The following is a 13,647-nucleotide window of genomic DNA, read 5'->3' as shown; positions in this document are numbered from 1 at the left end:
GAACACACAGGAATATTTTCTACCAAGGGAACAAACTAGACAATGATAATGTTGCACATTACAGTGAGCCTTTCTTTAATCCGATTTAATTTTGGAATGTATTTTCTTCTACTGAGCGAGAATTCAGGCGGAAAGACTTGTTGAGACAAGTTCCTTTTTGACTGTTTGCAAAGCTCGTAACGTTTGGTCAAAATAATTAATATTTCACATATATTTCCACTATTTATTTCCACGGTTTTACTGGTCGTACGTTATAGAAAAAATTACTTACAAATGCATCGGACATGCCCGCCAGGATCAAAGACTTCTTTTCCAAAAGAATCCACGTACTCATCATCGCACGCGCACTTGTACGATGTTCCTGCATGCTCGTCGATACCAGACTCTACGCAATGCGCATGCGCCGGGCATTGGTGTTTGTACCGACACCTGCTTACGCCAGCTGATTAAAAAATGGAACATATTTGTAGTTAATGATAGCAATAACAATGTTCTCATGCAATAACAATGTTCTCAATGTCGTTAATGATATGCAATAACAATGTGTCCTCAATGTTGTTCATGATATGCAATAGAAAGGTTCTCAATGTCGTTAATGATATGCAATAACATGTTCTCAATGTCGTTAATGATATGCAATAACAATGTTCTCAATGTCGTTAATGATATGCAATAACAATGTTCTCATGAAATAACAATGTTCTAAATTTTGTTTATTATATTCAATAACAATGCTCTTAATGTTATATATTTTTTTAATTTGGGGTTAAAAAATAACTGTCAAATTGTACGAGGGGGGGGGGGGTATTCACTGGGCCATTGGTCTCCTACGCATTCACGTACTGCGCATGATCTTCGTAACAACTGCTAACCAGCCAAACATAACATTCTCCGAATAAGACAATCAGCGTTTAATTCCAGATATGGGCTTGCTATTCATGCCTCCCATCTTGAGCGTTACTTACGTCTGTGTCGCAGCTGGCTTTTCCATACACGGGGCGAGTAAGGCTCTTCGAACAGCGTCACAACTTTAAAAAAAATAGCGTTAAAATAGCATTGCAAACAAACGAACTAATAATAGGGGAAGGTCAACACCTAATAAAGAAAGGTATACACCCAATAGGGAAAGATCGGCATCCAATAAAGAAAGCTCTTTACCCAATAGGGGAACGTCTACAACCAAGTGGGGAATCTCTAGAACCAATACAGAGGGTATATTCACTCAATAGTGGAATGTCGGGAATATCTATGGAGGGACTGGATACTGGTCATTTAGTGAAACACTTGACTGAAGCAAATTAGTGATTACGTTTCGAATACAACAAAAATTCGCACTTACAACCCCAGCCATATATCTCCAGTGCTAGGCAAGGGAAGGATGAGAAGAGTATTGGGTAAATAGCTATAAAACGGGTGGGCGCCTGTAGCTCCGCGCAGCTGTCTAAACCATTCACCATTACTGGCCTACCAGTGTGTTGGCGGTGGAATATCTGTAAAAAAAAAAAAAAATTTCTTGTGAAGAGCATTTTCAGCTGTTAGTTGTTCAATTAATGAAAACCTTTATAATTTTACCGCCTTGGTATGACCTGAAAATCTGGTGGTCTCCAGCGTAGGCGTTGTGGAATCAGTGAAAACAAATGAACACAAAAAAGGGTAGTTTTTACGTCTCTGTGATAACAGAGTAGTTTATTTCGCTATGTTACTGATGTTTTCAAATACTCTTTTGCCCCGACGAAGGGCTAACGCTGTTTTCACAGAGGCGTAAAACAGTTCAACCTTGTGTTGATTTATTTCACTTATTCATTCTTGCGGTCCACATGCAATTTTGCGCATAGGATTCTTTCGATACATCATACAGCCATCATAGTGTAACTCACGTACTTTTCTTGAGCCATCATCATTTACTATGAACGTAAGGCTGTCCATGGAATCCCCTGATCCGACTGCCATGTGGAAATGCGTCACGTAGCTTGTTGGTAAGCCCTTCATTTCTAGCTTTGTAATGTACCACTTCTGTCCAAGATCTACCTGTTCATCAAATGGGAAATAATACCTGAAGAGCATTGACTAAAGTTCACGTTAAATCGCTTTATTTTATTTATGTTTTGATAAAAAAAAGCAGTATGATGAATTCCTTCTAAAGATCAAGATATCATAAGATGCAAGCCTAAGCAAAAATATTCAATATTCATATAAAAACAAATATAAAGCAGTTCGTCACTTTATAATCAATGGTGAAGGATTTTACCCCTAAGATCATCTCCCCCATGATCACCTTTATCCACGAAGACCACTTGTTACTTGGACACCAAGAATGCTCTGCCAGTATCACTTTGTCTTTCCCATAAGAGCTGTTATATACTGATGATACTGTTATGCTATCGAGGCCAACGGGCCTACCTCGGTTGCTGAGAAACGTTTTATGATTGATTCCAACAGGCGCCTCGCGCTGTCCTGAAACGCCAACTAAATAGACAAATACGGATTATACGGTTATACAAGACGCCAATAATATTCACAAGCTGTTTTAAAGAAAGCTTGACGTTTGGTCTTGTTCTCGATAGCTTTCCGCTCCACATTTAAGACACAACAGAGGAGGGGTCATTTGATTTAAATCAAGCTTTTCTGCCATTTTACTCCACAAATAAAACTAAAGCAAATCCAGTGTCACCTTTGAGACTCACCTATATTAACAATGCATTGATCCCCAGCGCACGATTTGACTTTCCCCATTGCATATGTAGGCCGTCCCTGACTATCCGAACCAACACGGAGTATGACCTCTGTGTTAGTATCAATGGTATCCGGTAGAGGCTCCAGATCATATGCGAGCAGAGAGTTTGGGTGTGGCATACACCCTACGTTGATGACCTCATTCCTCGTGAAGGTGAAACCGTGCGAGTAGCGACAAAGAGGGGCATGCTCCAAGTCAGGCATCCATCGATCACCATAACTCAGTACAATGTAGCGAAGTGGATCCGGGTACCCTATGTTGACAATTATTGATACGGTTCAGGGCCAGGTTCCTAGAAAGCAGGTTAACGCTAACCCAGAAATAAAAGCCCTTTTTATCAAATCAAATGTCAAGATAGCCGTACTTATTTCTGGGTTAGTGCTAACCTGCTTTCTAGGAACCGGCCCCAGGCCTGTCTCGAGAAATGTACAGACCTGATAAACTAACCACGCCTACTATCTTTTCAACCAATAATGCTTGACGGGTAAAAATTGTGCTGTCGTATGTAGACTAGAAATAGCTGGCTGAGGTTAACTTGGTAATAAACGGAGTCAATAAATTTACACAGGGTCTGCAGCTTTAAAGATAATAGAAAATGAGAATGAAACTATTTACCCTAAAAGGCCTAGCATCCAGCTTTATCTATATTTGATAGGCACTTTGTATGAAATAGCAGTCACTGGTAGCAAGATAACCTAGACATGAAGTTATTTTTACGGACTTACGAACGCAAAGTTCGGGCGCCTCGTCTGAAGAATCGTTGCAGTCAGCACTTCCATCACAAACAGAAGTTAAAGGAACGCAATCTCCAGAAGCACAAGGGAATTCTTCTTCGATGCAACTCATCGGAGATAATATAGCTCTTGGAGTAGCTGACAGAACATTAAAAACTGGTGAATATAGGGGGCTGCGCCACGAGTTTTTCGTAGGCTAGAGGTGGACAGAAGATAGCCTGAAGAACTCTACACATTTTTTTAGTTCACTCGTTTGATACATTGGGATAATCATAAATGTCTAATTTCCACTAAATGTTAACCCTTAGCGCTAGTACAACTGACGGCGTAGCCATTCCATAAAAAAAACGCAGGGTTATAAGAGCTGAAAGTTCTTTTGATTTTAAGGAGTGAAAGCCCTACGAAGCCAACCAAGTAAAACAATACCAAGTTTAGAATCAAGGGAATTGCCTGTAAATTAGAATAATGACCCTGATAATAAGACCATGATACTCTAGATAGGAGCAGGCTTTGTTATTTTACTAATGTAAAATAACAAAGCCTGCACACAGCAATGTCAATATAAAAAGAACAAACCATTATGGAGAAAGCTGGCTAACACTTTGTAAAACTAAAAACAACACATTACCTGTACACGTAAAGCCATCTCCAGTGTATCCACGCTGACAGGTGCAATTATACGAGCCTTCAGTGTTGGTACATATGGCGCCTTCAATTGCGCATCGATGGGTGTCTTCAGTACATTCGTCGTTGTCTATCAAGATAATTGGTATGATTGAAAAACTGCAGACTAGCCGTAGAATAAGTAGGTGTATAAGAATGACTATCCAAACTACAGACCAGTTATAGAATAACTAGGTGGTATGACTACAAAAAACTACAGACACGCTGTAAAATAACTGCTTGGTCTGCTAAGGCATGGTTGAATCAGGGAAAATAACAAAAGCTAAAATAGTAGGTTTTGTGCCACTGTGAAAATAAGATGGTTTTCCGGATGTTTCGAGCTAGACTACTTTGTTTTCAAAGTGGCTCAAACCAGCTCAACCTTTTGTTGATTTATTTCGATGATCATATTACATGGATTGCTGCACCCATAAGTGACTTTAGCGTATTCAGCGTTGTTTATTTACACAACCATCTTAGGCCTAGACTAAAGAATGACACCGTTCTGGTTTGGTTGAGGGTCGACCATAGAGCAGTTCCACTTAAAAAAAAATAGGACCGGGCGCAATAAACTGCCCTCTATCGTCGCATTATCAGGGGTTTTCAGCACCCTTGAGTGTCTTTTCGTCGTTGTTGTATGTCAAAATACTTCTTTGTAATCAATAATTAATAACAGTTAATAATTATGACGTCATTGAAAGAGAACAGGTATCATTGTAAGGTGTGTCTGGTTTATTACGATGCAAATAATCTCTTGCTCAACAAAGATCATCAAATGTTTTGATAAGTCTGTTGAAGTACATACATACCTACACATGTAAATGCCGGGTCATATGGGCTGAAGACGTTAGTTTCATCAGACCTATCAATGCTGCCGTTTCTGTACCGCGTGTATCCTATGGGGCAGGTGCACTTGTATGAATATCCAAATGGCACTTGACATACTGCACCAGGTTGGCATGCGCCCACGCTGTTAACACAGGGAAGCCCTGGAAGACAGTTAGAGTCATGTTACACGAGGCATTTTTCCTGCACCTTGCAATGCCACGATGGCGAATAAAACCACAAAGGCAGAAAGATAAGACAGACTTGTTTTTTCCGCAAAGTCGCTAAAAGTGAAACCAAATTTTACTTTTTGTGCAACTACAAAAAGAAAACGTCGTATGAAGCAAGAAAATAAAGCGAGTCAATTGTTTCATCTTTTTTACAGGCATTTGAATTGAGTACGGATAATGTATAACACGAGGCTAGAACTTAGCCTAAAAACACAGCTAGACAACACAAACGTTGATTACGTTCTTCTTATTGATAAGGCTAGCTTTGATTAAACAACTTACAAATATATTTTTAGTTTATGGAAGGTTCTGTACAGGACCCGAAATGATCCCCAAAAGTACCCCAAATGATCCCGGTACCCGAAACGATCCCCAAGAGTCCCCGAAATGAACCCCAAGGAATTGCAGTAATAGACAAATAAAAGGAATGTGGAAGGATTGGCCTTCAGCCTTAAAAACATATGAAACATTTTAGCGTCATTTTTGTTACTATCCAGAAATTTGAATTTTTATATACGACTGCGCGGGAAATACAGCTTTCGACAGCTTGGTTGAGTCAGCAATTGGGGTCAAATAAAAATTCCCGTGATGGTAATTTGAAGAACCAGGCGTGAATAAATAATTTAAACATAACAAGCCATAAACGAATGTCTCCACAGATTAGACATGCCTCTGCTTTCCCGTAGGAAAATGTTTGTTTGTGTTCGGTGAATGAAAGACCTATCATAAAGAGAGATAGAGAGAAATCATGCAGTGGTGTACGCACTACTACATAAGGAAATTCAAAACTCACATATTGCTTTCAACAAAAGCCATATCTCTTAATATTTTGCAACGGTAGTAAAAGGGTTCTTCGAGTGCATTACTCAGTGTGCTTTTGTCATTCCATCTTCTCGGCCAAACCGGCTGTCGGTAAATATTTGCTCGTGTGAACATGGATTTCGTGGTGAAAAACACGTTTGGTTGTCAAATGAATATAGATTTTTAGGGGTGATGTTTACCGGAAACGAGATTTATAGTGTCAGAATCATGTGTTGGAACTGCAAATGTTTCGAAGGTCAAAAGTTTGGTTGTTCTGAGCAAGGCTGTGCTTTGGCTGTGCTATGTTTAAGTTGTACTCCTTTCAGTAGCAATTAAAAGTTGTGTATTTGTTTTGGACTCTGTTTATGGGTTTACCGCCGGGGCAATGTAATAAATAGAAGTATTGTATTGGAATTTAAGTTTTTTAGTCATGTTATTTAGAAATAGATTCAACCCTTTATTATGCTTTAAGAATTGGAAGTGCTTTCTTCTGCTTTCCCTTTGTCCATTACCGCAATTCCGTGGGGTTGATTTCGGGGACTCCTCGGTATCGTTTCGGGTCCCGGGATCAGTTGGGGTACTTTTGGGGATCATTTCGGGTCCTGTACAGTTCGGTAATTGCGATTAAACAAAGATCGAGCTTTGAAAAAAAGCTACTATAAATCAGTTTATTTGAACTGAATTATTTCAAATTATGCTATAACTCAACGTTTAAATTACAAAATGTACAATTTGTGACTCATATTTTCAGGCTACAGTACCTGGGGCAAATAAACGTTCATGAGCATAAACATGTTCTGTGGTGCCCTTCGGTTGGTACAGTTCTGTAAAAGGAGTCGTAGTTATGTGAGTATGAACACACCTACTTTCATAATTTTGCCTATGGTAATTACTATCATATTACTCTACTCCCAAAAATGGCCAAGAGAAGTATTGTAGTGGCCTTAAGATGATATTACTATCACGTCTATAAAACTCTGTTCCCACAACCACAAATGGCCAACGTAGAAGTGTGTTATTGGCTTATTGGCATATACTTACTGCTATAACCATAGAACTCTGCCCCCAGACATGGCCGAGAGAAGTATGTAATTGTCTTCTCGACACGACCAAGGACATGACCGAGAGAAGTATGTAATTGTCTTCTCCACACGACCAAGGACATGGCCAAGAGAAGTATGTACTTACTGCCATAACCATAGAACTCTACCCCCAGACATGGCCAAGAGAAGTATGTAATTGGCTTCATCATGATTGCCTCAACTCGATAGTCATCTGGGAGGTTTACAGCAAAGAACTCCACTTCAAAAGATGTGAGGGTTACTGTCATTGCCTATAATAAAGAACAATGGAGCCCCGTGAAAACCGTTATTACTCATAAAACCCGCGTAACAATGCAAATGTATTAAGAAATGACCAAACAATCTTGCTCGCGCCATGCAAAGAGATGCGGAAGCGCTAGTTGCTGTAATATACAGTCATGTTTAAATCACTTTGGTGAGAGCTTATTTCTGTGATATACAGTCCAGGCCCGTACTCAGGATATATCTTGGGGGGGGGGGGTGCGGAATCCGATAAAATGGACCTAATTTTTTCCTGGGGGGAGAAAGTGGTCATTTCTCAGATATTTCTCTCGAAAAAAAAAAGAGGGATTTTTTTATGCTTTGCAGCATCTCCACCAGAAGTTTATTTTGTCGGATTTGGCTACATACCAGAGTGGTCTAGCTTATGCTTTGTAGTTTTGCACGTCTATTCAGAACCGAAAGTAGACCTTTGGCCGTTGTGGGGGGGGGGGGTTCGAACCCCCTGCACCCCCCTTGGGTACGGGCCTGCAGTCATGTGTATGATGCCTTTGGTAAGCGCCAAGTTCTGTGGATATACAGTTGTGTGTATGATGCCTTGGTGAGCGCCGTGTGTCTCTCCTCTAATAGATGTACAGATGGCGTCACAGCGTGTCATGAACAATTAAGCACGCAACGGAGCCCGAGACAGGTTATCGAGTGCTTCTTTGAATACTTTGTATTCAGCAGCTTTCGCGCCCTGGGCTCCAATGCTAGTGCTCAAGTACTTTTTCGTCTCATTTGTGACGAGAGATCGAATTTTGCCGCCGGACGCACGTAGGAAGGGGGTAGGGTTTACAACCCACCGCTTAGCTTTACCATCAATCACAATGTTCACCGAAGCAGATTTACCACCGTCCCCCGTACTGAGAGGGAGACCACAGAGCGCTAGACTCTTTTCAATTGAGTTCAGCTGGCCTGTCAGTCCAGCATCGGTCTCCGATAGGAGAACCAGGTCATCAGCGTAAGCTAGAAAGGAGACTCGAGACTCCCCTAGTAAGACGCCTATGTTTGGGTCGAGATCTGAGACCGCCCAGTCAATGACGCAGTTGAATAGCGTCGAACTCAATGGATCCCCTTGCTTTACCCCTTGGGATACCTTAACAGAGTCACTGCTATCGCCCCCAACTCCAAAGACTGTCTACGAGAGTAAGTACAGTTCATTGATGCAGTCGAGTGTTGTTCATGATACGCTGTGACGTTTCCTTGCATCTATCATAGGACAAACGCACAAAAAGGTGTAATTGTTTTATACAACAATTAAAGTGTTTTCTTACTATACAATCTAGTTTTGAGGAGCACGCGCGCATGCTGACACCAAGCGTGCGTGTGTCCTTTAAGGACCCTTGGCCAATCAGAGAACGCGATTTACGAGTGTCGTTGTATAAAGCCATGTGTATGATGCCTTGTTGCGTGTGGTACCTTTTCGATGGAGCTCTCTGGGTTGAAGACCACATTCACCTGTTTCACGTATTCATCAGCATTTCTTCCTTTTACTGCCACTGTACAAATCTTGTATTCCCCACCCAGGATGAACTTAATCCACTGATCTTCCTTTTCTGAAGGACACCAGGCCTGCTCAGCTTTTGATATCCTTGCTTCATCAGCCCCAAACTCGGCACTATAAAATGACAACCGTGACAATCATGGGTGCAAACTAGCACTATGAAATGACAAGCGTTAAATTAGAATGAAGAGTGCAAACATTTGCGGCTTTGCAAGGAGAGACACGACAGTTAGAAGAGATACCTTCCTAAGAACTTAACGCCGAGCTGCAATTCAAGTTTGAGCTGAGATAAGCTGAGACAGACAGAAACTTTTATTGAAGTTAATGTCTCGCTAACGTCACGCGAGAGACTGAAATTTCCGCCAAAATTTTCGCTCGACCAATTAGAGGCCGCAGGTTCAAGAACGGCATATCCACAGGAATCCTTTTGCAACTCTCTATACCTCTACGTACCGCTTTACCTAGGAGCTCCGCGCTATAACTACATTTACCTCATTGCTGTAAATTGAGTGAATCAGAGGAGGAAAACCACAGAACTATCCACGGAGGGACTCAAATAAAGGGAGACGTAGGTAGACATCGGTAATCAATTTTAATACTAATATTAAAGGGAAAGCACTTTGGGTATAGTCAGTGACAAATTTGCCAATAGAAAAGATATTACACTGGGTATGGTCAAAGCAATTTTTGACCCTAAGATTTCCAGGGTTTTAATAATGACGAACGCCTTCGTCAGGCGACTTTAAGGATAGGGTTAATTTCAGTCCAAGATCACACCTACCGACATGACGGAAAAACCCGGAAAACGCGCAATTCGAGATAGAGAAAGAAGACAAAATTTCTTACAATGGCTATAGGTTCCCTGTATTACGGACTGATTTTCAAAACACAACTATCGTGAGGCCGTAATGCACATAACCAGATTTTGGCTTTTTAAGATAATTTTTCCTTGATCATCCTTGCGCTATGTATCAGCTCAGGGACGAAAAGCTCAAATTTCAATGACACTTTACAAAAAGTCACATCAATTAAAAAAAAATTGCGATTTGAATAAGGTTTGATTCCATGAGCATAAGGAGATAAAACCTCAGATTACAAAAATATCTGAATACACGTAGTATAGTCTGATGTCCCCTTGAAAAATTGTTCGATCACCCTGTCTTCTTTTATGTTAAGTCCCCCCCTCTATTTCCATCCGTCTCTAGGTCTCATCGGCGCAACGTACTGAGGGCCGTAAGAAACGGGCTGGAAATCGAGCCTCCCTGCCCCCCCCCCCCCCCCCCCCTTTGCGCATGGCTAGCCATTCTTTCATGAATACAAACACGTGCAAATGAACGAAGCCGATTATTTTATCTACATTTGAATGTATTTAAATTTGGAACGGCACATAAAAAGAAAGGTGTTTTAACTAAACCTTACCTCCTTACACTTGAGGCAATGAAATCTGATTCTGGTCGTAAGTTGAATGCACCAGAGAAGGAAAACCCCAGGGCCGGTGGTTGAGGGAAAGGCTCGCATTCTGCAATAAAAAATAATTCATGCATGTTTGGTAGAACAATTTAGACAAGGGATATACAGTTCTGACGAAAAGTTATGCAAAAGAAATTGGTCGAAGTTCACGGAATTACGGCCTTTTGTTCTCAATCCGAAAGTTCGGATGTTTTCGCCGAAGTTCGGTTACGGTATTTTCGGCTGTTTTAACCAGCCAAAATTCCGGCATCCGGATTTCAGCGAAGTTTTAGAGCTATTTGTTGCGAGGGGGTGGGGGCTGCTCTGCTCTGTCAAAAACATTAAGCATAATTCAAATTTCAAACAGAAACTGACAGAAATATTATAACAGTATAGAGTTCTTTTGTTCATAATAATAATAACAACAACAACAACAACAACAACAACAACAATAAGAAGAAGAAGAAGAAGAAGAAGAAGAAGAAGAAGAAGAAGAAAATAACAAATAGAAAAAGAGGAAGAAAAATAACAATAAGATGAAGAAGAATGACATCACGAAGAAGAAGAAGAGGAGAAGAAGAAGAAAATTTTGCAATTTTCTCTAAGATTTTAGAAAGATAGGGATATTATAAAGGGTGATAATGTATATAGAATCAGAGGATCATACTTTTTAAAAATTTTGATGAAATTTTCAAGAAACCGATACTGATACTGTCTAGGATGTTTCTTCTTATTGTTTGTAACTAGGCAAGCAGCAAGTAAATCCTTGGGAACTCGTGGTGTCAAGGTTAGCATAACAAGGCTTGATAACCAAAAGAGAAGAGAAAGGAGCAAGAAAACGTCCCCCCTCCCCTTCTGCTGCCTCATTCTTGCGCCTTGTTATGCTGACCTTGACACCATGGGTTTCCAAGGATGGCAGCAGTTCTAAAAATGCTTTGCAGTTTTAATATAAGGTGATTTGGCAAGCCATTAGAATGCTATCATATGCATCAAGACGTGATGTGATCACCACGTTCATACTGCTCACACTCACTCTGATAGAGAATGGCGGGCCTCAGGAAGGGGGCTCTCTAGAAAAGTAAACAGGGGTTTGCCATATCTATTAAGGGTTCAAAAATTTCTTCTACCACACCCAATTTTCTATCTCTTAGGGGTAAGAACTTCTGTTGATCAGAGCCAAGGTGCTATCCCTTAGGGTTTAAATAGTCAAGTCCATATGCTTAACTAAGTCTTTGATAGGTGAAAAATAAAGTATAGAGAAAAGGGGCCAGAGTATGGAGCCTTCATAGCTGAGAGACAAAATGATCTCGAAGAAGAGCAGATGGGGTCTAAAATGCAAGAATTGCTTTGGGGGGCCTTTGTAAAATACATCCATCAAGAGTTAATCCAAGAGTTCAAATCATAAGATGGGGCCAGAGAAAGATTTGAAGATAAAGGGGCCCGATCCAATGTTCTTTCATGTTCTTTTCCTTATACTGTTTCATGTTTGCGAAATCTTTGAAAAAGGGGGTATGGGGCCCCCTTGGTCCACTCTATATCCACCCATGATACCAGAAACCACACTTTCATAGATAGGCTCAAAATTGGAAAAAGAGTGTAACCAAGATGGTGATACTTTCAGATGAAAAAGTGACAGGTCTAGATGGCCCCCCAAAAAATAACTAAAAATCCACATCCTATAAATCCACATCTGCATCCTAACATCTAAATTCACATCACTGCATCCATAACAACTTTTAATAACCAGTTTTATTGATTTTGTACTAAAGTTAAAATAAATCATCACCCAGTCATTGCTGTAGGTGTAAACCTATCACCAAACCACACTTTTTCGACAGAACTCATCCGAATCTCCCTTGAGTTTCTCTCAAATGTGCAGTTATTAACAGGAGAGGTAGGGGCATTTGCATACAGTTTGTATGCCAAGGGGGAGGGGCTTTTATTACATTTCAATATATTTTAATATCTTGAAATGTAATAAAAGCCCCTCCCCCTTGGCATACAAACTTAAAAGTCTAATACTGTACCCTTCCATGGCACCATGATGGGGTTGAGGGTTTTAAATGATATTGATCATTTGTGTAATTCTCTTCATGATAATTCATATTTTAGTATACACTATAAAATTTAAGAACATTGTTAAGAACATTTTAAAACCTTAAAATGCTCTAAAAATAAGAACGGCTTAGAACCTTAACTAAAAGCTAGACGTTCTAATAAAAAAGACTTAACTTACTTACACTGAAAGTAATCTCACTTATGTCAAAATATCCCCCTGCTAATAACTTAACATTAATATTATTATCAATATAAGAATAAAAACAGATAACAAATTTTTACTCACTGAACGTAGGATGTACTGCAACAGTCGAGAGACCTGTATATCTTTGGATGGTAAAAGGATAGAGGATTTTTGCATTGTCTTTGTCTGTCGTGCCAACTTCAACAAAAACCTTATTTCCACGTTTTCTTAGATAGTTTTCCGTAGGTCTGGCGTTTGGGATGATATCAAAAGGTTTAATCGACATCTCTGTGCCTCCCATGGGACTGATTGTCACATTAAGACCATCGAAAGCACCGATTTTTTCTTCAGTTTTCTCCTCTGTCCAAGACGAATAGCCCTGAATACTTCTCTTCCAGCGAAACAAAAAAGACGAGTAGGAAAACGATGCGCTCAGTAACACAATGAGATGAAATAAGAGATTCCTTTTCATGATATCGCTCGTTCTTCTTCTTTGAATCGTTGTTAATAATCTCTTTTTGAAGACAGCGAATTCTCAATAGGAAAAACACTTCTTTCGAGTCCTAATGTAATAGAAAAATAAATATAAAAAACATTGTTGACCGCGCGCGATCGGCAAACACTTTCCCGCGCTTTTGTGCACCACAGGTTACCCGATTAACGCTATACCCAACACTTTTCCGAGTGGAGAAAAAGCAAAAGCCCAAGCTTTTTAAGTAAAAGGGGAAGTCTGAATATAACAGAGAAGAGAAGTCTGAATATAACATGAGGACAATTACAAGCTGCTTTATAAACCCCGCGAACACTGATCGACTCGGACAATTAGCTTCATGGATATGCTGCACAAGTCATAAAATTTCTATAATATCATTAAAATATATAATATCATGTAAATTACGACACCGCCTGAGCTATTCTGCGAAAGGCGGGAATAAAGTAAAGATTAATTGGTTGATTGATGTGCTAATGATTTTACAAGAACTTTGTGTATTCGCGGAATTCCTATAAATTATTACTGACGACATGACGGAAAAACATGCCTTGATCATGTGTGAAATGTTGTGAAATTCCATTTCACAACTAATAAGCCGGAAAATTTCTAAGTACTTAGTGAGTAATAGC

The 13,647-nt window shown here is 40.0% G+C and overlaps 1 protein-coding gene across 2 annotated transcripts in view; it reads right to left on the bottom strand.

Moving 5' to 3' along the window:
• Positions 1 to 13,220, bottom strand: part of LOC116613702 (mucin-2) — a 71,160-nt gene extending 57,940 nt beyond the window's left edge. Inside the window, exons 1-14 of one of the 2 annotated variants that reach the window (XM_048731019.1) lie at positions 12,628 to 13,220; positions 10,254 to 10,353; positions 8,750 to 8,948; positions 7,176 to 7,320; positions 6,749 to 6,811; positions 4,941 to 5,120; positions 4,097 to 4,222; positions 3,460 to 3,606; positions 2,685 to 2,987; positions 2,276 to 2,466; positions 1,882 to 2,028; positions 1,340 to 1,490; positions 966 to 1,028; positions 272 to 442 (exon numbers count right to left, since the gene is read on the bottom strand). In XM_048731019.1, the coding sequence (XP_048586976.1) occupies positions 272 to 442; positions 966 to 1,028; positions 1,340 to 1,490; positions 1,882 to 2,028; positions 2,276 to 2,466; positions 2,685 to 2,987; positions 3,460 to 3,606; positions 4,097 to 4,222; positions 4,941 to 5,120; positions 6,749 to 6,811; positions 7,176 to 7,320; positions 8,750 to 8,948; positions 10,254 to 10,353; positions 12,628 to 12,997 (2,356 nt within the window). In that variant the 5' untranslated portion in view covers positions 12,998 to 13,220. Of the gene's footprint in view, positions 1 to 271; positions 443 to 965; positions 1,029 to 1,339; positions 1,491 to 1,881; positions 2,029 to 2,275; positions 2,467 to 2,684; positions 2,988 to 3,459; positions 3,607 to 4,096; positions 4,223 to 4,940; positions 5,121 to 6,748; positions 6,812 to 7,175; positions 7,321 to 8,749; positions 8,949 to 10,253; positions 10,354 to 12,627 lie in introns of those variants that run through there. The other variant, XM_048731020.1, reaches the window with a different exon arrangement.
• Between the last annotated feature and the right edge of the window lie 427 nt (positions 13,221 to 13,647).

This window comes from Nematostella vectensis, chromosome 8 (assembly GCF_932526225.1).
Source record: "Nematostella vectensis chromosome 8, jaNemVect1.1, whole genome shotgun sequence".
In the NCBI taxonomy this organism is placed as follows: domain Eukaryota; kingdom Metazoa; phylum Cnidaria; class Anthozoa; order Actiniaria; family Edwardsiidae; genus Nematostella; species Nematostella vectensis.
This window is presented reverse-complemented; position numbering and strand designations above follow the sequence as displayed.